The sequence below is a fragment of the Telmatherina bonti genome (genome assembly GCF_933228915.1).
Source record: "Telmatherina bonti genome assembly, chromosome: 16".
NCBI lineage: Eukaryota > Metazoa > Chordata > Actinopteri > Atheriniformes > Telmatherinidae > Telmatherina > Telmatherina bonti.
Window position 1 is genome coordinate 10,559,594 of NC_136614.1, and position 25,155 is coordinate 10,584,748.

The 25,155-nt window shown below is 41.1% G+C and overlaps 1 protein-coding gene across 1 annotated transcript; it reads left to right on the forward strand.

Annotated features, from left to right (window-relative positions):
- Positions 1–7,455: 7,455 nt before the first annotated feature.
- fam89a (family with sequence similarity 89 member A) lies at positions 7,456–14,884 on the forward strand. Its single transcript, XM_079255795.1, has 2 exons — positions 7,456–7,753; positions 10,601–14,884. The coding sequence occupies exons 1-2, from the start codon at positions 7,505–7,507 to the stop codon at positions 10,892–10,894; spliced, it is 543 nt and encodes a 180-aa protein (XP_079111921.1). The 5' UTR covers positions 7,456–7,504; the 3' UTR covers positions 10,895–14,884.
- The last annotated feature ends 10,271 nt before the right edge of the window (positions 14,885–25,155 follow it).

Consider the following 25,155-nt stretch of genomic DNA (forward strand, 5'->3'; position numbering starts at 1 on the left):
GACTGCGGAGTCTCTCCATTTCCAGGAAGCCCTGCAGACCAGATGACTCAGGGCCATAACATGAACAAATGCTGAACCTTCTAAACTTCACCCAACTCGGTCTTTTCCATCGACAACTGCAGCGATTCATCAGAAGTAATCATATCTTAGTGCGGTCTGTTTCCTGTTGGACCTCCATCCTCGTCCTTGAGGAAAACTGGTGCCATCGACAGCAGCTGTTGGTCCCGACCACTCCTCCTTCCTGAGCCACTGTGCGTTGACTCCAAACACTCAGCCGCCCTCCTTCCTTTCATTGTCTCTCTGGCTGTAACAGATCCCAGACCAGCTCCGAGGTCAACGCAGCATCACTCCGTCAGCTGGAGCTTATCGGGACTGAAGGAGACTCAGATCAGGAGATTTTGGCTGGTCGAGGTGGTCGTTTCTCCCTGTCCAGATGTTTTATAGAAACGTAGGTTGTTCATAGAATATAAAAGAAATTCATCCGAGCATCGTGTTTCTGATCTGCCTCATAGCCATAACCTTCCAAAGATCTTCTCTGGTTGCATCCAGATGATCCTCTGTTTTCATGAAGAAGTCTGGGATCTGTAGAGGATCCATCACACCGTCACACCCGTTGCCTCTGATTTTCACTCCATCCAGTGCGTCATGTGGAATACCTCAGTTTCTTCTCCCAGTTTTCCTTCCTGAAGAAGAGCTTCTTGGTAGCCCCGTTTCCATGGAGACCATTTCTGATGAGGCCTCGGCCAGCAGTAGATGGATCAGCTCCGGTCCTGGGTCAGGCTTTTGCTGGATTTGTTTTTATGTCTTAAGGAGATCACTGATATGATGTTTTTTTTTCCACATGTTGCAGATTTATCATGTTTTTATTGTTGTGAAGCACTTTGTGTGTTTATGAAAAGCACTTTATTAATAAAGTTTATCTTATCTAAATGACTGAAAAGTACTTTTTTTTATTAAAAGACCTCCAGAAAGATGTGGAATTATTTATTATAGCCACTTTGAAAGCATAAAAGAGGGAAAATACTTCTGCGCTTTAGCAAACTAATCCATGATGAAGTGTGTGTTTGAGCTGGAAGAAGCGACCTCTGTCAGGAGGAGGCTGGTGAGTCCTATACTACAAAAGCAATTTATTTATTCCTCTTGGAGACTAAATAGAAAAAACGTTAAATACTGCAATAGAAATGATGTAAAATCCACATGCCAACAGGCCATGTTTGTGGATGCCTGTGATTTCATGCATGATTTAACGTGGTGGAAGACTTTCCTGATTTATTATGGAAGCTGGGTGAATGAATGATGCACATGCTGAAAGAAGCTCTGCAAGGCGTTGCAAATCTGTTCTACTGTATCAGTGATGTTTATCTATTTATTTCTAATGATTCTTACTTCTTTTTCAATCAATTCATAAATCACTGACACAGCAAATAAATATGAAATCAATCATAACATATTTCTAATGCAGTTTCTGACAACCAATAATTATTTTTATTATCAAAGAAGGCTGGTTAATCATGCAGAGCATGCAGAAGTCTAAGCCATCGGTCTAAATATTGCCTGCAGATGTTCTGCCTGTGAGAAGCTTTCCAGCATAAACTAAGCGGATATCCTCCGATCATTGTTATTAGCTGGACTTCCCTACACGACACAAAGCTATTGTGCTTTTAGCAAGGCAGATTAACACCACCCTGCTACAGTTACATGCATCTCCAGGGGGGTGCCTTCGTTTGTCTAATCCTTTGATCTGATGGGCAGCGATGATGAGGATGGCAGGGGTGAAGGCTTATGAGAGGCTCCTTGTGCTAAAACCCCCCGGATACAACACACTGTCCTTGATCGGTCTCTTTAAACTGCAGCTGTGGATGGTCAGCTGGTGGTTAATAGCTTTTAGACCAGGATTATGAGGGTGGGATATTTCTCAGGGGGCAAATATGCTACTTGGAAAAAGATTCATTTATAACTATAAATAGTATGATAAGACTTTGAGTCTTAGTTGATTTATTTATGTAACACTTGTTGGTCCCTCAAGAAGTGGGTATACTCCAGGTTTTTGCCCTTTTTTTTTTTTTTTTTTTTTTTTTTTTTTTTTAAATAAACAGAAAAAATAGCCCAAAAAACACTGTTTCAGAAAAAGTGACATATAAGACTATTTTGTTTTACTCCAAAACTCATTGTCAGATAATTTCTGATCTTTGGTGTCAGGACCCCAGCAATACCAAAATATGTTGAGGCCAGTTTCCCAAATGAGATTTGTTCCAGCCTTCAGCTCTGCTGCAAAACCATTCGACCCAAAGTGCCCTCTCTGATACATACATCTTTATTGTGTCTATGTTCAGGCTAAAGTTAATGGCTAACTGCACCAGTGTAGCATAGGTAACGTAGTTAAGCTGCTGGTAGATGTGTAGGGATGTTTCGTCATTGTAAAAACAGCCTCACAGGGGGTTTAGAAGTAGAGATACTCAATGTTGACTGAAAATTAGGTGGGTATGCTCTATATACCCCTGTATATACACCCCCAACTGCTTGTGGAGCCTTGTCATAAAGTTACAACTTTGAAACAAGATGTAGGTCAGGGATCCTCAATCCTGGTCCTGGAGGACCAGGTGTCCTGCAGGTTTCCCAAGTGTCCCTGCTGGAACTTATCTGACTCAGATTCAGACCTGAAAAGCTGTGTACATGTCTGCTGAATAAACATTAATATGAATCAGGTGAGGGAAGGATGGAGCATGAGATCGACAGACGGATCGGTGCGGCGTCTGCAGTAATGCGGGCTCTGCGCCGGTCTGTCGTGGTGAAGAAGGAGCTGAGCCAGAAGGTGAAGCTCTCGATTTACCAGTCGATCTACGTTCCTACCCTCACCTATGGTCATGAGCTGTGGGTCGTGACCGAAAGAACGAGATCTCGTATACAGGCGGCTGAAATGAGTTTCCTCCGCAGGGTGGCCGGGCTCTCCTCCGCATCTAGAGGAACCAGTTGAGGTGGCTCGGGCATCTGGTAAGGATGCCTCCTGGACCTCCCTGGTGAGGTGTGCCAGACACGTCCCTCTGGGAGGAGACCCCGGGGAAGACCCAGGACACGCTGGAGGGATTATATCTCTCGGCTGGCCTGGGAACGCCTTGGGATCCCCCTCGCAGAGTTGGCTAATGTGGCTGGGAGAAGGAAGTCTGGGCTTCCCTGCTTAGGCTGCTTAGGCTGCTTAGGCTGCTGACCCTGCGACCCGACCCCGGATAAGCGGCAGAAGATTAATCAGGTGAGTTGCAGCAGGGACACTTGGAAGCCCTGCAGGACACCGGTCCTCCAGGACCAGGACTGAGGACCCTGATGCCTTTATTAAAGCAAGACAAAGTTGGCATTTTGCCTGACTGAGTCCCAGTGTGCTGCGAAACGGAGCACCAGCCTTTTGAAAGAGCAGAAGCAACTTTCTGAATGATCCCAGATGAGTTCGTACACCAGTGTGACGTCACCCACATGCTTTATTTCACGCCGCTGTGAAGCTAAAGCTCCAATAAGATGTGAGAACTGGGTCAGGACCTGCTCTGTAGAGGCACTTCACAATGAGGGAGTGTCTGCACTCTCAGTGTTTTAATGCACGACGAGATCCCGTGGAAATTATTCTGCTGTGTTCCCAGCATACTTCTTTTAACAAATTAACTTACTCATACCACATTAAAAATACAAATTTGGCATTGTCTCGGCCAAATGAGCTGATTTGTGGCTTATAGGGACTATATCAGAGCGTGCCGAACCACAACTACCAAAAACCACTAAATCCTCTTTAATTAGGAAGTTTCTGACAGTTTTCCAGCTTCACATTGAGAGGATTTCAGCAGGATGTCCCAACTGACACAATGAAGCACTCCGTTGCTGCTTCTATCATTCTGGTCCACACTCCCCACCAGTAAATTGTAATGGGATTTATTAACACTCATACTGGTATCAGTAAATACTCACATGTAAGTACTTGTACTCAGTTTGAAAAAATATTGTGTTGGTGCATCTCTAGTCCTTTTGGACTTTGGAGCACAAACGTCTTCCAAACGCGTTCTGGAAAGGTGATTTCCACTGTGTGGCTGTTCATCTCTGAGAGGTCAGCATCACCCCTTCAGGGCAAAGTTAAAATAAAGGCTTAAGCGGCATTTAATTAAAGTCTTTCATAGTGATCCCATTTAATTCTATTTAATATGTTGGATTAACAGATCATGTGCTCTGCAGATGTCGCATGTGCAAAAATCATTTCTAGGAAAGCACACACTCACGTCTCAACAAGCCTCTTTTCTCTTCGATCGTCTCATCTGGATGCATTTTCACACTAAATAAACATTTTACTGTGACTGATTCAAGGAGACGAATGGCTGAAATGAGACAGCAGTATAATAAAATACCATAATACTGCTATTTGTCATAATTTTTATTTTAAATTGTAATAAATGAATTAGTTTAAATATATGCATTAAAATATATGCATCTATTTAAATAAATTGAATTAAGTTGACTCGATCTTTCTATATGTTTTTTTACATCATAAGTTGGACTAAATGGATCACATTCAAACATTTTAAAAGGGATGTTGCAGGCTTAAACTCCAAACTAGGTCTATACTGGCAAATATATAAAGAATACATTGAAATCGTTGCTTCTCATATGATACTGCAGAAATGTCTGTATTTTGTTTTATTGCTCATTTATTGAGTTTATGGGTTTTGCTGCCAACTGGGCCACATCTCCCTCATAAAACACACTTTAATCTCAGTGGGACATCTTGGTTTAATAGAAGTAAAATAAAATTAAACAGATTAGAAAGAATATCTCAACTTTTTTCTGTTTTAAAGTTCATATTTTTGTAAGTTTAACTCAGACAGAAAGTAAAGTATTACTAGCAAAGTCTCATTCTTCTTCTTTTCCACGTTTCATGGTGATAAACACATGACTAAATAAACTAAATAAGTTGGATCCAATTAATTTCAGAACAACGAAACATGCTTCATCCGTCTGCCTGAATGAGTGTGTGTGTGTGTGTGTGTGTGTGTGTGTGTTCCAGCTCTGTTCTGACAAACATGTGTGATGCTTTTGTGTTGTTCCGAGGTTCTTGTGTCATTGTTGTGACGGTTCTGCATGCTTGGGGGTGGAATATGCCCCACCATCTGTCCTTTGTAGTCACACCATTGTGTTTAACACACGCGCACATATGCACGCTTCTGTCATGACCTCAACCCCCCCCCCCCCCCCCCCCCCCTCTGTCTACACTTTGCTGTGATCTGAGGAAAACCTAACAATTAGTTTAATTGTAGTTCTGAAATGGAAACAATCCTCCAGTCAGTTAACTGTTCCTGTTAGCAGGTGTTGTTGAGGTAAAACCTCATAAAAATGCACTTTGTCACGTGCATGGTAAATACTTTAAAGATAAACAAGCTTTCACTTTTCTGTTTCTTTTGCCTGTTAGTGGTCGCAGGGAAACGCCCAGCAGCCTCTGTGTTTAAAGGACAGGAAGCGGATTTTACTACTCAGCCCAAATCCCATTTCTGGTCAATTTACAGCCAAACAGGCAAAACATCCGCGGAAGTTCCTTTCAAAATAAAAGACGTGTCTGTTTTCCTTTTTTTTTCTTCTGCTGCCTGTCCAGAGAAAAGGTTTGGATCACTTGAGCCTATGTGAAGGTCAGTCAATGCAAAGTTTGCAGACAAAAAAAAAGGTAAAGTTGTGTTATACTTTTACTTAATCTGGATTAATAGATTTAATTTTGTTTTTCTTATCAAACAGCCGCAACTTTTCTGTGATGTTTGCATGTTTGGGTGCCTGAGATACACTTCCAGGGGTTCCAGCTTCCTGCAGTCCATGAACATGCATTCTAAAATTATCCTAGTGGGGGTATTTATCTATTCAGTTTATTTATTAATTCAGTTTCTGTCACCAAAATACCAGATTGAACCCTAGAACTGCATGAAAGGGAGATAGATGGTGCATCAATGGTATTGATGTAGAATCTCTATCATCCATGTCATTGTAATCCTAAGAGGCAACTGGACTACTAGCTTTTAGGCTTTTATTTTGGAAAAACCAAACAATCAATTTACAAACAATTCAAAAGAAGGAAAACCGCCCTATAGAGATCCATATTCAGTGGTCCATCAACATCTCAAGAACACAGGACTAATGTGTAAACACATTTTGAACAGAGAAGGTAGGAAGTTTGAGGTCTATACAGGTGTTAAGGAAGCAATTCATTTTAAAATAAGAAATAAACATTTAAAATAAGAAATAAACATTACCAAAGAGATGAGGTGGCTTTCGGTAAGACCTTCCCATCACCTATAACACAGTATTCACAACCATTCGTTTCACAACCATTTCACAACCATTCACACATGAGATTGAACAAAAACTATTTTGGTCAGTGAGTTAAACAACTCATGGGTGACAATGACTTGGACAACCAACACTTTGGTTTGGGGAGTCAGTGACGCCATGTGACGGGTGAATGCCAAGCCAAACCGCTTCACCGACCAGTCAGAAATAAGCTGGCCTTTCTGATGAAAAATAAAATAAGAGCCAAGAAATCAAAGTTGTGGATAGATGTTTTTTATATATATTTTGTAATTCAGATTATTATTAGAATTAGTTTATGTGCATAATAGCTTTTCAATCTAACTTCATTTAATCAATTATACAGGTTATTTAGGCTGTAATTAATGTTAAATGGCTCTGCAATGGCTGTTGTGGCCCAAACATTGCAGGTTTTCAATGTTTTATTGTTGTGAAGCACTTTGCGGCCTTGTGTCTATGAAAAGTGCTATATAAATAAAGTTTATCTCATCGTATCTTATCTTATCTTATCTTATCTTATCTCACTCAATGATTACAGGGATAGGCTCCAGCTTCCCCACAACCCTTAATTGGACTAAGAGCAAAAGAAAATGAATGAAGAATGTGAAATATCAAGAATTTCACATGTGGGGACGTCTGTAACAGACCACATCTAACAATATTGTGGGGAAATGTCTAGTGTGTTTGGGTAATTTTTAAAGCAACTTCATATTTAAATTAAAGAGTGGCTCAATTATCCAATCAGATGAGGGCAATTATCTCACAGCTCCACCCTTTTGCCCAAATATGGTCATCAATTCATTCAAGTTTGAAATGGTTTCTAAAAACATAATGAGCTCAGTGACAGTGACTTCATGTAGTAAAAAAAAAAACAAAAAAAACATGATAATGTTTTAATGTTTTTTTTATTACGTGTCGCAGAAAAAAGGTCTTTAGTGATTTTTTTTTTTTTTTTTTTTTTTTTTTTATAAAGGCAATTTTATTTTGCGTTTGCATACCGGAAGTTCATGGACTTTGTTCCGGCTTAATGTAGCGTCACTAGCCGCCGCAGGCAGAGAAAACCACGGCTGTTGCTTGGTCAGTGTGGTGCATGTTTGTTTCCTCTGTGTTTGCATGATTTCACAAGTTAACACCTGGAAACAGAGTAAAAAATTAGTTTTCCGTTTTTATAACAACACCCCGGACGATGAATGGTAAGTCAACGAACGGTACGCTGGGAGGAATGGCCTGCATCGAGGGTCTCCCCCCGCTGCCGAAGAGCCTGAGCGGGTTGCTCAACTCCAGCGGCGGCTCCTGGAGAGACATGGAGAGGATGTATGTAAAGAAGACCATGATCCAGGACGACCTGAGCCGAGGCAGGAACAACGCCGACAACCTTCTGGCCAACAAGCCGGCTAACCTGGACGCGGCTCTGGCTCTCCTGCGGAAAGAGATGGTAACAAACTCAGCCTTTTTCTCTGCTTTTCCACGGCTGGTTCAGGGTTTTAATCCCACTGCGATGCTCATTTACATTCAGACAAACTCCCACAGGAAAGCCTTGTGGTTGGAAGACTACAGGTTAAACCCTTTTAGGATGATTAAGGGGATATTCAGCCTACATATCATATCGGGTTGTGACGATATGCTTCTGTCCCGATTCGATTCTATTCCGATTTTTTTAGGTGCCGAGTTGATTTAAATTGCGATTCTCACAATTCTTCAATATTGCAAAATTTTTGTTGATTAAAAACAAACCCCCCCAAAAAATGCATAAAACTTGTTTTTTGTTTTTTTTTCATGATTTCAATTAGAAAAAAACAACACAGTAGCCAGTCCATCATTCTGCTGATATAATACCCAAGAAGACAAGTAAAAAGGGAAATAAAAACAATAAAATTTACAAAAAAAATTATCATGGATTTTTTTTTTTTTTTAAATCTAAAAAAAAAAAAAAAAAAAAATCGTTTTTAAAATTGTGAAGCAAAAGATCCAGACATTTGATTTTTCGATTCGATCTGCTGCTATAATGCCCAAGAAGACAAGTAAAAAGTTCAATAAAAACGGTAAAAATGAAAACATTTTTAGTGTGCATTAATTTTATTTATTTATTTTTTTAAAATATTTTTTAAGAAAAAAAAAACCTATTTTAAAATTGTCAAGAACAAAATCCAGATTTCCGATTTTTCAATTCAATTTTCCCACCCCTAATATCATATGTCATGCACCAAAATTTATAAATAAAATATTAGGTTTCACAAATGGTATTTGCTACTGTATGCCTAGTAGGGGTGGGAAAATTGAATTGAAAAATCGAAAATTGGGATTTTTCTTTTGCTTCATAATTTAAAAATCAAATTTTTTTTCGATAAAAATAATCTCAGAAATTTTTCGTTATTTTTATTGTTGTTATGGATCTTTTTATTTGTCTTCTTGGGCATTACAGCAACAGTATGATGATCTGGCTACTGTGTTGTTTTTCAGCAATATCAAAGAATTGTGAGAATCGCAATATGAATCGAATCGACACCCAAAAAATCGGAATCAAATCGAATCGGGACAAAAGCATGTTGTCACATCACTAATGCCTACATATCCTTTTGTACTGTTATGAAGTGGATTGTTTACTAAATGCATCTACATGCTATCTATAATAAGCACAAATACAACAAAAGAGGATCATCTGTCTTTGTGACAAATAAAACCAATGGCCTTGTGTTGACCTCCATTGTTATCTGAGCTTTAACTCTACAAAATTCTCCAGTGCGGTAATACCTGTTATTAGATTTACTGAGGCGTAATCAGAGTTAAGGACTTCATTCAAACCAAACTCTTTTACGCTTCATATCAGATCCAGACAAGATTTCATTGTGAAGTTAGACTCTTTAACATCAACAGAAGGGGAAAATGTCAGACTGATCTTTCCTAAATCATTTATTTGCAGCAAGTTTTAGGTGCTTGTTGCTATTAATGTATGACTAAGAGCTAATGTAGTTTATTAAGTGGTTGGTGTCCTATATGTGACTCTGTAAGCTGCTCCGTTGTTTACAAAGCGTGCTGTTTGGTCTGTAAACAGGCTTGGATTTGTTTGTTTCCACAAAAAAACAACAATGCAGAGTAAATACTGCTCTGTCAGCTGGGTGTTGTGCAGAAGAAATGCCCTTTGCATTGCCTGATGGTGATGCTAGCATATCAATAAGGTGCAAAACTGCAGATTGTTGGAAATTCTACCTGATTAAGACCTTAAATGTTTCGTTGTTTTCTTTCAGTTTTCCACAAATACCAGTGATTGATGTGATTTATAACAGCTCTGAGGTGTAAAACAGAAGAAGTGAAAGGACAATGTTTCAGCTGAAAAGCTTAACCTCTGCTTTTACTGAAGCGTCTGTACAGGCGGCAGCAGGAGATATGTGCAGACACGCTATGATGCTGACATTTTAGAGATAATATATCAAAGTGCTTCATGTGTGCATATTTATACATGCACATGTATGTGTATACATCTATGTACATGTAAATGTACATGTACATAACTATATGTATGAGAAATTTAATTTATTTTGTGGAAATTATAACAAGCAGTTAAAGTGTGGAAAATATTCATGTATAAAGTGAACAACCTAAGACATATGGCATGTTATGCTATGATAATGATTTTTTTTGTCTTTTTTCATTGAGTATCACGAAGAAAACCAAAAACCATTTATTGGTGCGTTATGTTTTTTGTTTTGTTTTTTTTTAAAGGGGGGGGGGGGGGGGGGGGGGCAGATTTTTTTTTTTTTTTTTAATTTTTTTTTTTTTTTTTAAATATGCAACAGAGCAAATAAACATTCATTTGGAAATACTTCACTTTGGGTTTCATTCTTATCCTGAGAACCTAAAGTGGAAGTTTAGTCTTAAAGCAGTAAAAAAATTATAAAGAGAAAAGCCACAATGTTAAATTGTTCATTTACAATCTTCTTTTTTCCAGAATAATAGATGCTCTAAATACTGGCTAGAACCCATACCCAAGAACGCAAACATTTAACAAATTCAGTCGGAAAAAAAGCAACATGTTGACATTTTATGATTTAAAAAAAAAAAAAAAAAAAAAAAATCCCTGTCACAGTCATTAGAAGAGAGGCGGGGTAAACCCTGGACTGGTTGGTTGGTTAAATTTTCTTTTTTTCTGCTCCTTTTCGAGCATGGTCTGTTTTTGTTTTTTTTTTGTAAAGTCTTGTTTTACCTTTTGTATGACCATGTGGAAAAAAAAAAAGAATAAAATGTAAATTTAACCGTTTTTATCTCGGTACCGCCTCCTTCTCAGGTGGGATTGCGTCAGCAGGACATGTCCCTGCTGTGCCAGCTGTGGTCTCTCCACGAGTCCATCCAGGAGTACAAGGGCAGCTGCCAGGACCTGAGCGCCGCCTCCAGCCTCAGCATGATGGAGAACGGATACTTTGACGAGGATGATGAGTACTACCCGGAGCCTGGCGCCACCCCCACGGGGGAACAGCCGGACGGGGAAGTCGGAGATGGGACCGCAACAATGGCAGCAGCCAAGAACGGGAGCATCAGCGGCAAAGACGACAGCTGGGACTCGTTCCGCGTCGGCATCTGAGGCCTCTTTTATCGCCGTTTTTCCTGCATATTTTTGGGACAACCAACTGGATTAAGCTGGAGGGAAAATTCAGGGGGGGGGTGTCTGGTTGGAGATCGCAACCTCTGGTTTGTTTCTGTTCTAGTCTAGAGAAGTGTAACGCTCCAGCTTAGCTTCAGCTCCTCCTCGGGTGCTTCACACACCTGCTTCAGCAGCAGGAGGGTCATCGAACTGCAGAGCCGAGCGAACCAGCAGCTCCCCAACAACCTCCGACACAAAGACGTCGTCTGCTCTAAATTAGGTTACAGTATATACTTCTTCTCATTAACTTTGATAGATAGTTAGATAAATATTTTATTCAGGGGGGGAATTCAGGATTTGCTGCTTCTATATCAGCTGGATTCGTTCTCCAGTCGCTCTTTCTTCGCAGAACTTTTTTTTTTTTTTTTTTTACATATACAAAAATATATGAACAAAGTTTTATTATTTATTATATAATATAAATAACAAAAGGTTCTCTTTCTTGTTACTCTCCGTGGAAATTTGCTGCTCCTCCACCAGGAGCAGGCAGAGACTGGTTGGAAATCCCAGAACTGTCCAGTCGGTCTCGTTGCAATAAGATGATCGATTCTGTGGAAACGTCGATGGAAATCGGTTTTGTCGCACTTGTAGTTGATGACATCATTAATTTACGTAGATCCAGAAGGTCCAGAATGAGGTTTTCAGACCTGGAGAAAGAGGTGATGCTTGTTCAGCCTGCGGACACGACGTCTGTCCTGTCCGGTCCCGTCTCCACACGGTGCAGATGTCTGCTGGGAAAATGTGAAACACTCAAAGTGCTGGAAACAGTTTTGTCTGTTTGCATAAAAGGGGCAAAAAAAACCCCTCAAAGTCCTGCTTTGACCTGAGTTTCGTATGAATCTGGACGACATGTTTTCTCTGACTACAGAAACTGAGCAGCAGAAGAAGTTTTGATCCAACCTGGTTGTGGTTTTCAGAGGTCTTGCCATCATTCCCATTAATGATCAGAAGTAGAAACGCAGCGGATTGGGGCTTTAATAAGCCGAATCTGGTCCTGTCAGATATGCAAGCCACACTTAGTCCCTAGATATAAAAAGCAGAGATTCTTTTGACCCTGGTTGGCAAGCAATCGCTCACCCTGAAATCTGATTGGCTAAATTTCTTTAACTTGGGCCTTCAGGTGTTGCTGGCAGTGTGAACAGAAGGCAGTACCTCTAAACTCAGTTACACAAATCAGCTAAAGAACAGGACTGCATCCTGCAGTGGATCTCAGCCATATGCCTTCAGCTGGGTCTGATCCCCCCCTCTTATCTACCTGCAAGGTCAGACGCCACGTTATAAATTCATATCAATGTTCGGACATATCTGCATCCCTTACTATCAGAGGTGAAAATTCCTGGTCCAGAAAGTAAAAGTCCTGTCCGGCAGCTGTTCCCACCAGTCACCAAACCAGCTGGATTTAATGAGCAGAGTTTATTCGCCAGGTAAACGAGCCTGTTGGTGAAAACACCTGTTCTAAATGTACAGGTAGATCCAAAAACATGGCAGGACTTTTACTTTCTGGACCAGGAGTTGCCTCCTCTGTTGACTATCTCCGCTTCTGTCTGAATCCTTTGCGGATGGCCAGTTGCTATGACAAGACCGTACTGTATCAACGTACATGTGAAGAAAGTCAGAGGGGAAAAAACAGTGAAATGAGGCCGTTTGTGTCGCAGGAACAGCCTCATTTCAGACTCTGAAGTGATTTTTCTGTCCGTTTCAGCAGGTGAAGATGTCTGGATGTGTAAACTCCTGTAGATACGATGGAGCTGCTCGGTGTTGCTGAACGCAGCAAGACGTTCTCAGCTGAGCTTGTAGCATGAAGCACCGCAGCTCGGTACACAGCATCCAAACCTCTTCACCCGTCACAAGTGTAGAAAGCTCGGCGTATTTCCAGACAAGTCTTCTTTTTCTGTGTGTATATATCGTGTTTGTTGTCCATTTGTCGAGCGGTCTGAACACAAACCAAAGAAAGTACAGCACTAAACATTGTATTTGGTCTAAGGTGCTTCTGTCCACGGTCACATGATGCTCTCTGACATCTGGAGGAATGTCTGTAAAAGTTCATCTAAACCTGTTTAGTCCTCGTGAATTCGCTCTCACAGCTCGCCACCATTCGATGAGTACAAAAAGTGATCTTTTAGAAGGAAACCGTGCTTTCTTTACTCCGCCGCGACAGAAGACTTAATCTTTGAACTGTGAACAACGATGATTGTTAAACAACATCGCACAAAACCCGATCATTTTCCAGATGAGATGTTGAAGATGCTACTGTTTGGGGGGAAAAATGCATTAAACCAGCTTTTTTACGACGAAGCAGTTGTCGCGGTAAAATGAAGCTTTGGCTAAGTTAGCCAAACTCGTTTAAACATCTGCCTTATCAACTTTAGATGGTACTTTCTATCGTTACCATGGCGACTGACATTAACGGAGAATCAGGGTTAGATTCTGGATGTGATTTTTTTTTCTTCTTCTTCTTCTAAATGTTTAAAACCAGCAGGTAGCTTCCAGAAAATGTCCAAAAATGACCAATTATTCCTTTAATCAGTTTCGTGAAAGTCCGTCGCCATCTTCTGACACGAACTTCACGTTTAACCGGTTCTGAATGTTCGCTTCTTGTTTGTTTCGTGCCGCTTTAAAGAAGCTTGGTGTCTGTATAGAAAAGTGCATCAGAATGCAAGTATTTCCAGTCACGTTGGTCTTTCCAGGTTCGCCGCAGGCCTGAAGCTCAAACCGCTTTCAGTCGGCCTGCTTACGCACGGATTCACGAGTCAAACGCCAACCCTTCACGTCGGATGTCTACGCAATTAGTGCCTTCGCAAACCTGTTGCTCGTTGTTCAAGAGAGGAGTGAAAATAAACCGTAAACATGCGTTTGCTTTGCAAAGCTGCTGCGTGAAGACCTGAAGACTTGCCCCCTAAATCCTTCTGCTAATGGTGCATTTTGTCACTGACAGGAAAAAGAATCAAAGCTGACTAATTGTTGCAGGTCTGTTGCTCTGCTCTGATTACAAATTCCCAGAATAAGCAGATTAAAAGCTTTATTAACAAACATGTTTTCCCCCTTAAAGTGGGTTGACGTTCGTCCTTCTGGGGGTTTGACTCGTCAGAGATGCACGTGCCAGTCCAGTCTCCATGCAGCAGCTTTAAAACCACTCATATCACTGGCGGTACGCTCCCCAGTATTATTCTGCACTTGTTTGTGTTAAATCTCCCCAAGAACTACGACTACCTGATCCTCTGAGTTTGTCTTTATTCCACAGGCACACTGCGCTCCTCGTACAATAACACCGCTGTGTCAAAATCCAGCACAAAAGAGCTAAAAAACAAGAAGAAAAGGAGCTTTAAATTCAACACCAGCTAATTGTACCCACTGTCGTGTTTGTTTCCTGCTCGCAGCCTAAAATAATCCCCTTTTTCCTGTGATTATTGGATGTTTAACATGCGGATGTCATCTCAGGGTAAACTTGTGACGAGGTGTATTTGTGTGTGCGTGTGTTTGGCTCCTTACATTGGATCTAAATGGCATTTTGGTGATGTATTTTGTGATTTGAATGTTTCCATAATCAAAGAGCCTCTTTCTCAGCTCACTTTGACCAATCCAAGGAGGTTGAAAAGATTAAGCGGACTCAACAAGCCACAATCCACAAAAGCTTGGCGTGTTATGACTAAAGTGAAGGGTATTTGTGCCGCCGGTCACGCCTCAGTGTTTACACCCCTGCTTTAGTGGTGAAATCACTCGGGAGGGGTGTGACTGCAATGCCTCCTCTACCATTCGCTGGAGCTGGATAAATCTAGCGTCGCAGGTTGAGAAGGAGCAAGAAACACAAAACATAAACAAGCCTTAAAGGGCATCAGATGATACAGTTCATTCATGTGGAGATGCAATAAATAATGTTTTCCTGCAGGGCTCCCTTATGCCAATCATCATAATCAGTCATTAGATCATGAAAGTGGGGAAATCAACGTTGTGATGTATCTGGTGTTGCATAGAGGATCTTTGGACAAGATGTTCATTCCACTGCTGTTTGTTTGGACTGTCGTCTCCATGCTCTCCTGTCATATTTCCTATACTGATATGCATTTAATAAAGTGATTCCATACTTTCCAGCTGCTGTTTTGATTTAATGATCTGAGTTGATTGACTTGATAAGAGAAGCTGTTGGGAGGCTCTTTAAGGTCCCACCGCAGCATTTCAGTCAGGTTGAGGTCTGGACTTGAATCGCTGCAGCGCCTCCATGCTTCTGCTTTTCTGCTGTTCTGGTTTAGCTTTGCTGCTCTGCTCAGGATTCTTGTCTTCAGGACTCCAGTCTTAAACCTGATCTCATTCAGAGGAATATCTTGCTTTAAGCTTGTTAAACCACTTTACAGTAACTTGGGAGTCAGTCCAGGTTAAAACCAGCGTTGTGTTTTCAAATAGCAGACACAGGATGAAAAAAACTGATTTTAGAAATCTGTCAGGTGGGGCAGAGAATGTTTTTGCACCAACAAAATGTTTCTAAAAGAGCTATTTGCTACTATTTCATGTATTACCGCCGGCAGGGCCGGATTAAAAGTGCACAGGGCCCAGAGTGTTCCAGGGGGCCCCTCTCCCCACCACAACATTTTGAAAATTGTGAATGATACATTATAAAGCGACATTTCTAACATCTCTCAGCCAATGGTACCAATAGCAAGACATGAGACACTGTAGTGAAACTATCTGACTTTTATCTACATTTTGTTTCATGTCCAAACTGTTGGTGTTTTCCCAACGTGGGCCCCCTGGGCCTGTGCCCATAATGCCCATTGGATAATCCGGCCTTAACCGGCGGTGCATAAAGAGTTCAGAACCAAACAACATCGCACAAAACCCGATCATTTTCCAGATGAAATGTTGAGGATGCTACTGTTTGGGGGGGGGAAATGCATTAAACCAGCTTTTTTACGACGAAGCAGTTGTCGCTGTAAAATGAAGCTTTGGCTAAATTAGCCGAACCCTTTTGTGGCTTCTCATTTAAACATCTGCCTTATCAACTTTAGTTTTTTTTTTTGTCTTCTTCTAAATGTTTAAAGCCAGCAGGTAGCTTCCAGAAAATGTCCAAAATACCAACTACTCCTACACGAACTTCACGTTTAACCGGTTCTGAATGTTCGCTTCTTGTTTGTTTCGTGCCGCTTTAAAGAAGCTTGGTGTCTGTATAGAAAAGTGCATCAGAATGCAAGTATTTCCAGTCACGTTGGTCTTTCCAGGTTCGCCGCAGGCCTGAAGCTCAATCCGCTTTCAGTCGGCCTGCTTACTCGCGGATTCACGAGTCAAACGTCAACTCTTCACATCGGATGTCTACGCAATGAGTGCCTTCGCAAACCTGTTGCTCGTTGTATTTTTGTATTTTAGTTTGGACATGTATTGCTATTGGTACCATTGGCTGAGAGATGTTAGAAATGTTGATTCGCAGTGTATTATTCACAAATTTCAAAATGTCGTGGTGAGGAAGGGGGCCCCCTGGAACACTCTGGGCCCAGGGGCCTGTGCACTTTTAATCCGGCCCTGCTGGCGGTAATACATGAAATAGTAGCGAATAGCTCTTTAAGAAACATTTTGTTGGTGCAAAAACATTTTCTGCCCCACCTGACAGATTTCTAAAACCAGTTTTTTTCATCATGTGTCTGCTATTTGAACCAAACTGAACATTACCTACATTTAAAAAGAGAAAGAGATACCAATATAAATGGAAAGAATGTTGCAAGTTTATATATTTAATGTCCACAAATACAAGCTGTGATAACAGGAAAGGGATGCTTCAGCAGCTCCGTGGGATTACCATGTAATTCAAGCTCGGTGCTCTTCCTGAGGAAGCACCAGCGCGAGCGAGAGAGGAGGCAAGCCGGGGAATCACCAAAGGCCTTTAATCCCTCGCGGCCATGAAAGTCTGCTGCACATTTTGCACTAAAAAAAAAAGCTGACCTACTTGTGGCACAAGAGAAGAAGTGATTGAACGTCATACCTTTTATGATTGTTCGCCATATTTTCATGAAGTCATGCCACAAAGACGGAATATAAAAGGATGTTTTGATGTTGATCTTTAAAAAGTAACACCAGTAAAACTGAGGAAGACTCGTCTCTCAAACCAGATTGCACTTCATCCCTCCTCTCTGCTGCTGCCCTACTTCCTCCTCCTTCTCCTTCCTGATGCATCTGACTTGCATTTAAATGCACTGATCTGCATTTTGGTCTTGAGGAGCCGCCATGCCTGCTTGGTTCCAGTCTAATTGATCATCGCTGCAGCAGGAGGCTTTGATGTAGCAGCTTCTGATGAATTTCTGATGACGTCAACAGTGTTTTTATTTTCACAGTTCTCACAAACCTCCCTGAGAGACCGGAGAAATGGGTCGCCCATTTTTCAGGTGGTTTAATATTCTCTATGGCTTCGTGGAAGAGAATAAAGAGGGAAAAATGAGATGTATTTCTTTATTTGACGGCTCTTCCTGCATCTGTAGATGCAGTTGAGTGTTCAACCTCTGAAGCCCATGTTGTCTCTCTCTGCGCTCTGGTCTCGTGCTGCCTGCCTCGGCGTCTGTTTGGAGATTAGAGCAGATTAACATAATCTTGACTGAGAGAGCAAATCCAAGGTGCGCATCACTCTCTCTGCAGGCCAGGATGGGGCAGATTGGCACATCAGAGCCAGGCTGGATGGTTGGCTTGGAGTCACAATAACCTACATGCACAAGAGCCGAGCTTCCACTGGGGATATTTTAAGATCCAAGTAAGCGGTTGCTATGGTTATAGCATCTCTTTTCTGAAGCAAATGCTTTATTTTTTATCAGTGTTTTTGCTTTTTCAGGCCACTGATCCCAGACCTGCTCGTGTTTCTGGTCTTTTTGGGTGTTTGCAGTCTCTGTGACTGAAATACAAATGAACAGTTTATTACGCAACCTGATTAAATGTTGATATTACATCCTGTTCTGCTGTCTGCTTGCATCTTATTTATAAGACGTTTGTTGTGAGACAGGATCTGGAATTATTGGACAGAAACTGTGAATTTTTGTGAAGAATCTTCTTATTTCCCCACTAACACCCTGAGCTGTGTAGTTTCTATGTGCTATTTGTTGCTTACACACACACACACGCTTGCCATCAGACGTGTCCAATTCTGTCTGGATTCTGCAGGTTTTAGATGTTCCTCTGCTACAACACACCTGATTCAAATGAAATGGATTTCCCCAACAGCGTTTACAGCCTGTTAATGAGTGAGTCAGGTGACAAAGCAGGAAACATCTTTAGCCTGCTTCCTGTCACACGTCTTTTAGCCCCTCCTCCAAGTCTAAATATCTGTTTAGTTATTGACTAAAATACCTACACTGGTCCTCTTTGTCATTTAAGGAAATGTAAATATGAAACAACGACATCTGTACCTGTAACTAAAACTTATTTTGCAATAGAAATAGAAGTTTTCAGTGAAATTCCAGCCTGTTGCACCATGAGGGGATACCGTTGGCGCGGGGGCAGTCCTGCTGGGGTGACTGCTGTTTCAGTAATCTGATTAGTAAAACTCGGCTTAAACTGCTGCATGCCACAGGAACAAAGCAGCACTTTCCAAACTCAGCATTTAGGTTTTTAAAAGATGCTTATATCCCGCATCAACTCGAAGAGTGCAAGACACTAACAACAAAGCAGGTGGACTTCAAATAATATGCACAACCTCCAACTCAATCTGTTGGTTTCCTTATATAGGCTATTATGAATTGGCTTTCGTTATGTTGAACTGAACAGAGTGAAACTAAGGATTTGTAATGAATTACTGTGAGGACCCGAAAGTTCAGCCACACACACAAAGGAGCTGTGAACAAATCCTGTTTATTTGAGGATGAGGAATGAGAGATGAGACTAAAGGAAGATGAATCCAGGTGAATGAGCAGCTGTGAGACCCCAGGTTCCAGAGACAGAGTCAGGATGGAGGCAAGAGGTCAAGATGATGAAGTACTTATCCAGGACGGTAGGCGAGGCTCGGGGATCCAAAGACAAGGCAAGGGTCTGTGACCAGACCAGAAAATCCCAATAACCCCCGACTGTTAACCAAGGTTAGGGTTAGAGTTAGGGTTGGGTTAATCCAATCAAAATGTTGAGGGATGTGGACGTCCAACCCTGCCCAATATCCAGCCCCGCCTCGTTCTCCAGGCTGTAGCCAAGACGCTCTCTGAGAAAAAAAGGTCTGAGAGACGAGAGGTGTCCGTCGTGGGCATAGACTGTATATGAAAGATAGACGGAGCATAAAACTGCAGTTCTCCCTTCATCCACTAGGGGCTGCAAAACAGAGCGAATCCCCATCGACTCCCATGTTAAAAAGACCAACTTCACGGCAGAAATAAACATGTTTACAGCCTGGTTCAAAAATCCATTTTAGGTTTAATAGGTCAGGTTTACCTTCATGTCAACTGTGGGGGGGAGTGAATTTTTTTCTAACTCACCTGTTTAAAAGTAATTTAATCTCAAAGTTTGGCATATTTAGGGGCGTGTCCTTTTGATTGACAGGTACTTGATCTCCCGCTTCAAGTAAGAAGAACGTAGAACAACCGCGATTTTTAGCCGGTTAACAACGTGACTTAGCTTTAGCCCGCTTACCTCCGTTTGCTGGTTAGCTCCTGTTATCTCCAAGTTAGCTCGGTTAGCTCTTAGCTACAGAAAGCTCGGAGTTCGCTCGATGTCAATCATCCACCATGACGCTCACAGCCCCCCTCTCAGCTCCACCTTTTTGCCCATATTTGTATTTTCCGGGAGAGACGACACGCATGTCCCTGCCAAGATGGCGATGGTAGGAACCGCCCACCGAGCTTCAGTTCAGCTCTTCAGAAACCTACGGGTGACGTCGCCGAGACTCCGTCCATCTCTCTATACAGTCTGTGGTCGTGGGCAAGACAAGGAGAGTAATTCTGGGATGTGAAGCGGTAGGTCGGCAACTGGAGACAATCCGTAGAACGCTGGACAACAACTAGACATGAATCTGCTGATAATCTGGCAAAGAGGAAGAGACTAGAGAGTGTTTAAGTGGAGTCATGACAAAACGGGCAGAAGACCAGCTGAACTGAATGAGACTGATGAGCACAGCAGAGGCAGTTCAGAAGCCCCAGATGGACCGAGTTCCAACTGATGAGTCCCGGCAGGTCAGGGAAGAAAAACATGACAGGATTAAACATCTTAAAGCAGTGTTTATAACTGTGTGATTGGATGGTTGGATGTAGATTATATTGCTTTATAATTGGGCTGTGTTTCGTATCGATGTTGTCAGGGCAACTATTAACAGCACATATTTCCCTTGGGGGGGCAATAAAGTGGTATTGAAAGTTTTTTTTTCTTCAGATTGCGCCCCCATGAGGCGCAGTCTGGTGGTACCTGTTCTAATCTGTTGGAAGGCGGTGCCGGGTAAAACCGGCTGTGAGGCCTCAGTACGCCTGGTCCTGAGTTGATGTATTGTTGGTTTTCTGTTTGTCTGTCTGAACTTGGACGGGTTGTACCAGAACTTTAAATTTCCCCTCGGGGATAAATAAAGTCTTCTTGATTTGATTTAATTATTAATCATATGGTATTGTGTCATGCTGTATTGCACTCAGAGGTGTGTAATCCAGGTGCCATGAAGCAAAAGTCCAGTCCGGCTGTTCCAACCAGTCAATAAACCAGCTGAATTTCACTGGCTCAGCTCCACTGCAATGTAGATGAGCCTGTTAGTGAAAACACCTGTTCTAAATGCACAGGTAGATCCAAAAACATACTACTTTACTTTTACTTCTACTTTAAACACCTCTGATTGTGTTATATTAAACCGTATCTTATCGTACTGTGCCACATCTTATCAACATGCCGGACTGGAATACTGTCATGTTTATGACACAGTTTAAGGCAGGGTGGTAAATTCCAGTCCTCCAGGGCCACCGTCCTGCAGATGTTAGGAGTTTCCCTGCTGCAACACAGTTGACAGATATCAGACTTAATTAGCAGACTTGTGCAGATCGTGACGTCAAACTCTGCTAATTACCCATTGATCTGAGTCAGGTGCTGCAGCGGGGAAGCTACTCGGCCCTCGTGGGCTGGAGGTACCCAGCTCTGGTCTGAGATCCCTCTAGATGGATGAAACTGAAATAGTTTCAATGTCAAATGACGTATTTAGCAGTTTCAAACTCTGGAAAGGCTTGGGTTCAGGTGCAGAGAGATGATTTTTATTCTATTTTAGGTTCAAGACTGTAAAGACTTTTCATTTTGTTCCACCAGCTTCCTCATAAGAGACTTTAATTGTTGAAGTTGTTCTGAGGAATCTGTGTGAATTCCTCCTGGATCCATGAATTCAGTTGCTCAACACCTGCTGTCTGATTATTTTTAGGAGGGGACAGATGTGGACTGCAGGCCGGCCAAACACACACTCTGTTGGTATGAAGCCACAGTGGAAGTCTGATATTGTCCAGTTGATAAAACCAAGTCATTTTAATGGTAACGTTTCTCTCCATGTCAACATCCACCTCTGTATCAACGGTACCTTCACACATATGGAGCCATTCATGCTGCTGACACTGATACAACACCATCACAGCTTTCTCTGAAAACAACCTGGATGCTTTTTCATCTTTGAAGCAGGTAAGGATGCACCGATACCATTATCAGTATCGGCTCAATACCAAGCGTGTTTACTCGTACTTGGTATGAACACCGATACCACAACCGATACCAGACTAGTCAGGCCAGCACAGATGTGTTTGATGCTTTGGATACGTTTTAAAAGAAATAAATGCCTTGAATGTTAAAATGTGACATTTTTTGTTCCACTAAAAGCAAGATCTTTGTTTCAAAACCACACATTTATAGTTGTATTTAAGTAAAATGTGCCAAATCAAAATAAAATTTGTTGAAATTGTTAGATCTGTAATGTTATTATATCTGTATTGGTGAGGTAACTTCAGAAAGGATGGGTCATTTATTACAACCTAATGAAATCTTACACAGTTATAACAGCAATAATAAGCATAGTCACAATAATGTTCACGTGAACAGGTTTGGTATTGGCAGATATTATAGTTTCAGATATCGTATCGGATCAGTGCATTGCTACAGGGAGACATCAGTCCTTACGGTAGCTGAAATGGGAGCTCATCGGCGTACAGGACATGTGTCTACTGTCCCTCTGAGATTAGCTGGTGTCCAGAGAAGTCTGTAATGTTTCTGAACAATGTCTCTCAGTTGATATGACCTTCTAGAGGACTTGAGGGCTGCAGAGAAAACATATCTAATTACTCAGTATTCATTGTCTTAATGTGGATATTTCATTTATTTATTTTAATATGCTTCCTTTTATGGACATTTGATTTGATTTTATACTTTTTAATTGACATTTCTGCTTATTTTTCCATTAAAAAAAAAGAAAAAAATGTTTTCATTTTTACTCTATCTTATGCATTTAATAATTTTTGCTAACGTCCCAGCGTTCCTCGGAGGGAGCCCTCTGCGCCGGTGTCGTGTTGGCGATGGCTGCAGGGGCGCCTTCCACGCCTTTTGTCTTTTTGTTTTGGGTTTTTAAAATCTGTAAAGCTCTTTGCGTTACATTTCATGGTATGAAAAGTGCTTCTTGCTTGTGTAATCCAGTTTGAGGTTCCATTTTTCTGAGTAGTGTTGACAGAAAATGGGTTTCCAGATTCTTTCTGAACACGCGTGGCTGAACGAACATGTGACAGGTTGTCCTACAATGCTGCTTAAGATCATCCAACATTGCTGTCTTCTTCCCCAATTCTCACACCCTCACATGTAATCAACTGATTTGCTGATTTTAGAGCTCTGAAATAATGTATTAACTTTGTTTTTGTCTTTTTACAATGACATGAGTTTAGTTTAGTCTTACTTATGTTCCAATATGACAGATTTCCAATGACTTATCTGAGAACTTCATACTCATTTATAGTGAAATTATGTAATCAATGAAAACAGATTTCTACATTTTAATTTAATTTTTATGACATTTTGTGTAAAAAGCACTGGATGAGCTGAACTCTGTTCAATCTGTGGATGAAGATAAATTACATTTAAAGTGCCAACTTTAAACTGGTCACAGGCAAGTATTAACAAGAAGCATATATATATATATATATATATATATATATATATATATATATATATATATATATATATATATATATATACATATATAATCAGCAGCAGTCTACACACATACTGAGGGAAATACTCAATAAAAACAGGTTTATTAGTCTTATAGTTAAGTTTTTGTTTTTTTTAAAGACAGAAATAGAAACTGATCTGCAGGAAATCTTTTCCTTTGTTCTTATCACAGAGAAATAAGTGCCTGAGAAATGTTTACCAGTCTGTGCAAAGAGAAAAGTAGGAAGCAAGGTTAGAAATGACCTAAATGCCATAAAAGTTTCTACATTTTTATTTAACTCCAATGTAAAATTCATTGTGTTTAAAAAAAAACCAACAACACGAGAGCAACTCTTTAACACACACAGCAGTAAAATAGACATGGAAGTAAAGAGAAAGAGAGCAGTCATCCATTTAAATAGGTTTATTTGTACATAAATAAGTACCATATAAACCATTATCAAGAACACTGGAAGCCAACCACGAAGACATTAACTTACCGATAAAGAAGATGCATCTAAAATATTTCTTCCGTTTGCAGGAAAGAAACAAAAACAACCTTTTTTATCTCATCATCAATATCATATGTGCAGTTTTAAACCTGGTCAGGCATAAAGAGAACATGATCTTCAGCAGACTCTTCACTGCGAAACGCCACAAAGCGTCAGTCTGCTTCACATCTCTGCTCCACCAGCTGAGCACCGTGGCGACTGCTGTTTCACGCTGACCAGCTGCAGCTCCGTCAGTAACAGAATAACAAACATCTCTCTTCTGGTGTTGAGAAGATTTTACATTCCCGACTGCGTGTGATTAATTTAGTCTCAACACCGCGTGATGACCTGGAGGTTATTCAAGTAGCTTCGTCTTCACAAGAAAGAAAGACGAGACGATGAATAATGGAAAAATTTATCTTTTTTACGAGAGATGCGCCTTTAAACTCCGATTTTAAAACATAAGAACCACTTCCCATGATGGCTGAACCCTGGAAAAGTCCGGTTAAATCAATGAATGATCATTAAAAAGAAGCAAAAGTTGATCCGCCACACAATGAAACGAAGAACATCCATTCACCAAAAACTTCTAAATCAGCATTATAAGAAAAAAGCAGATGTTAAAGATGCAGCCCTGATGCTGGGGACTTTATTATAACCTGTTTTAACACCATTTTACCTAAAGAATTAGCAAAGATCTCCATGAAATATCAGCCAAATAAAGGCTGAGGTGGTCAGATTGTTTGAAATAAATCCTTACACCGATGAATATGTCCAAAAAAAAGCCTTTCATCGTCAGTGATGATTAGGGCACACCTGTAGTTAACTCTAGAGTTCAGTTAAACCATGCAGGTCGCCATGGTAACAATAAACATCCTCCCATCCGAGAAGCGTGGATGTGGACGTGGAAGGGTTTTAGTTGTTCAGAGACTAGTCAGCTCGTTCTTACTAGCTTAGCTATAAATAATAAATAAGCTAAATAAATGTCTTAATTCAACTCTGTCAGTTTATTAATTCACCAAAAAGTCTCCTGCAATCCTGAACTCAGCCCCATTAGCTGGAAATGAAATCCATCAGTCTATCTGTGGCCGCTCCAACCAAACAGAGAGACTTTCAGATTTACTCTCAGATCATTTGTCGTTCCTCACAAACAATGTAGCACCGAGTTTTTACTCATCTGTCCATTTTATTAGGAACAAACGGCCGAACATGATCTGTCTGGAACTGGAGGTCAGAGGTCAGTCCTGAAGTCCTGAAGGGCACCTGAATCAGACTAACGAGTCTTTATGCTTGGACAGGACTTGACAACAAGCTGCGGAGGAGAGCCATTTGATTTAAAACAGGTGTGTTGGAGCAGGGAAGCATTTAAAACCTGCAGGACTGGAGCTGGACACCATGAATCTAACTGGGCGGTTTTTCCAGACATCATGAGGACATTTATCTGAGAGTTTAGTCACAGACTTCATGCAGGATAATAAACAATAAGAAAGGAGTCTTTTTCTCTTTCCGGACATGTTTTAGTTCGTTTAAGACGTAACGGGAACTGTTGCTCCTGTTCAGCTTGAGTCAGTCAGTGTGTGGGAATCAGATGAGGTCCCAGGAATGTGCAGAGCGCGTCGT

Coding starts and splice junctions, on each gene's coding strand:
- fam89a (XM_079255795.1), top strand. CDS start 7,505: ATGAATGGTAAGTCAACGAACGGTACGCTGGGAGGAATGGCCTGCATC. Junction 7,754..10,600: donor CTCTCCTGCGGAAAGAGATG/GTAACAAACTCA, acceptor CCTCCTTCTCAG/GTGGGATTGCGTCAGCAGGA.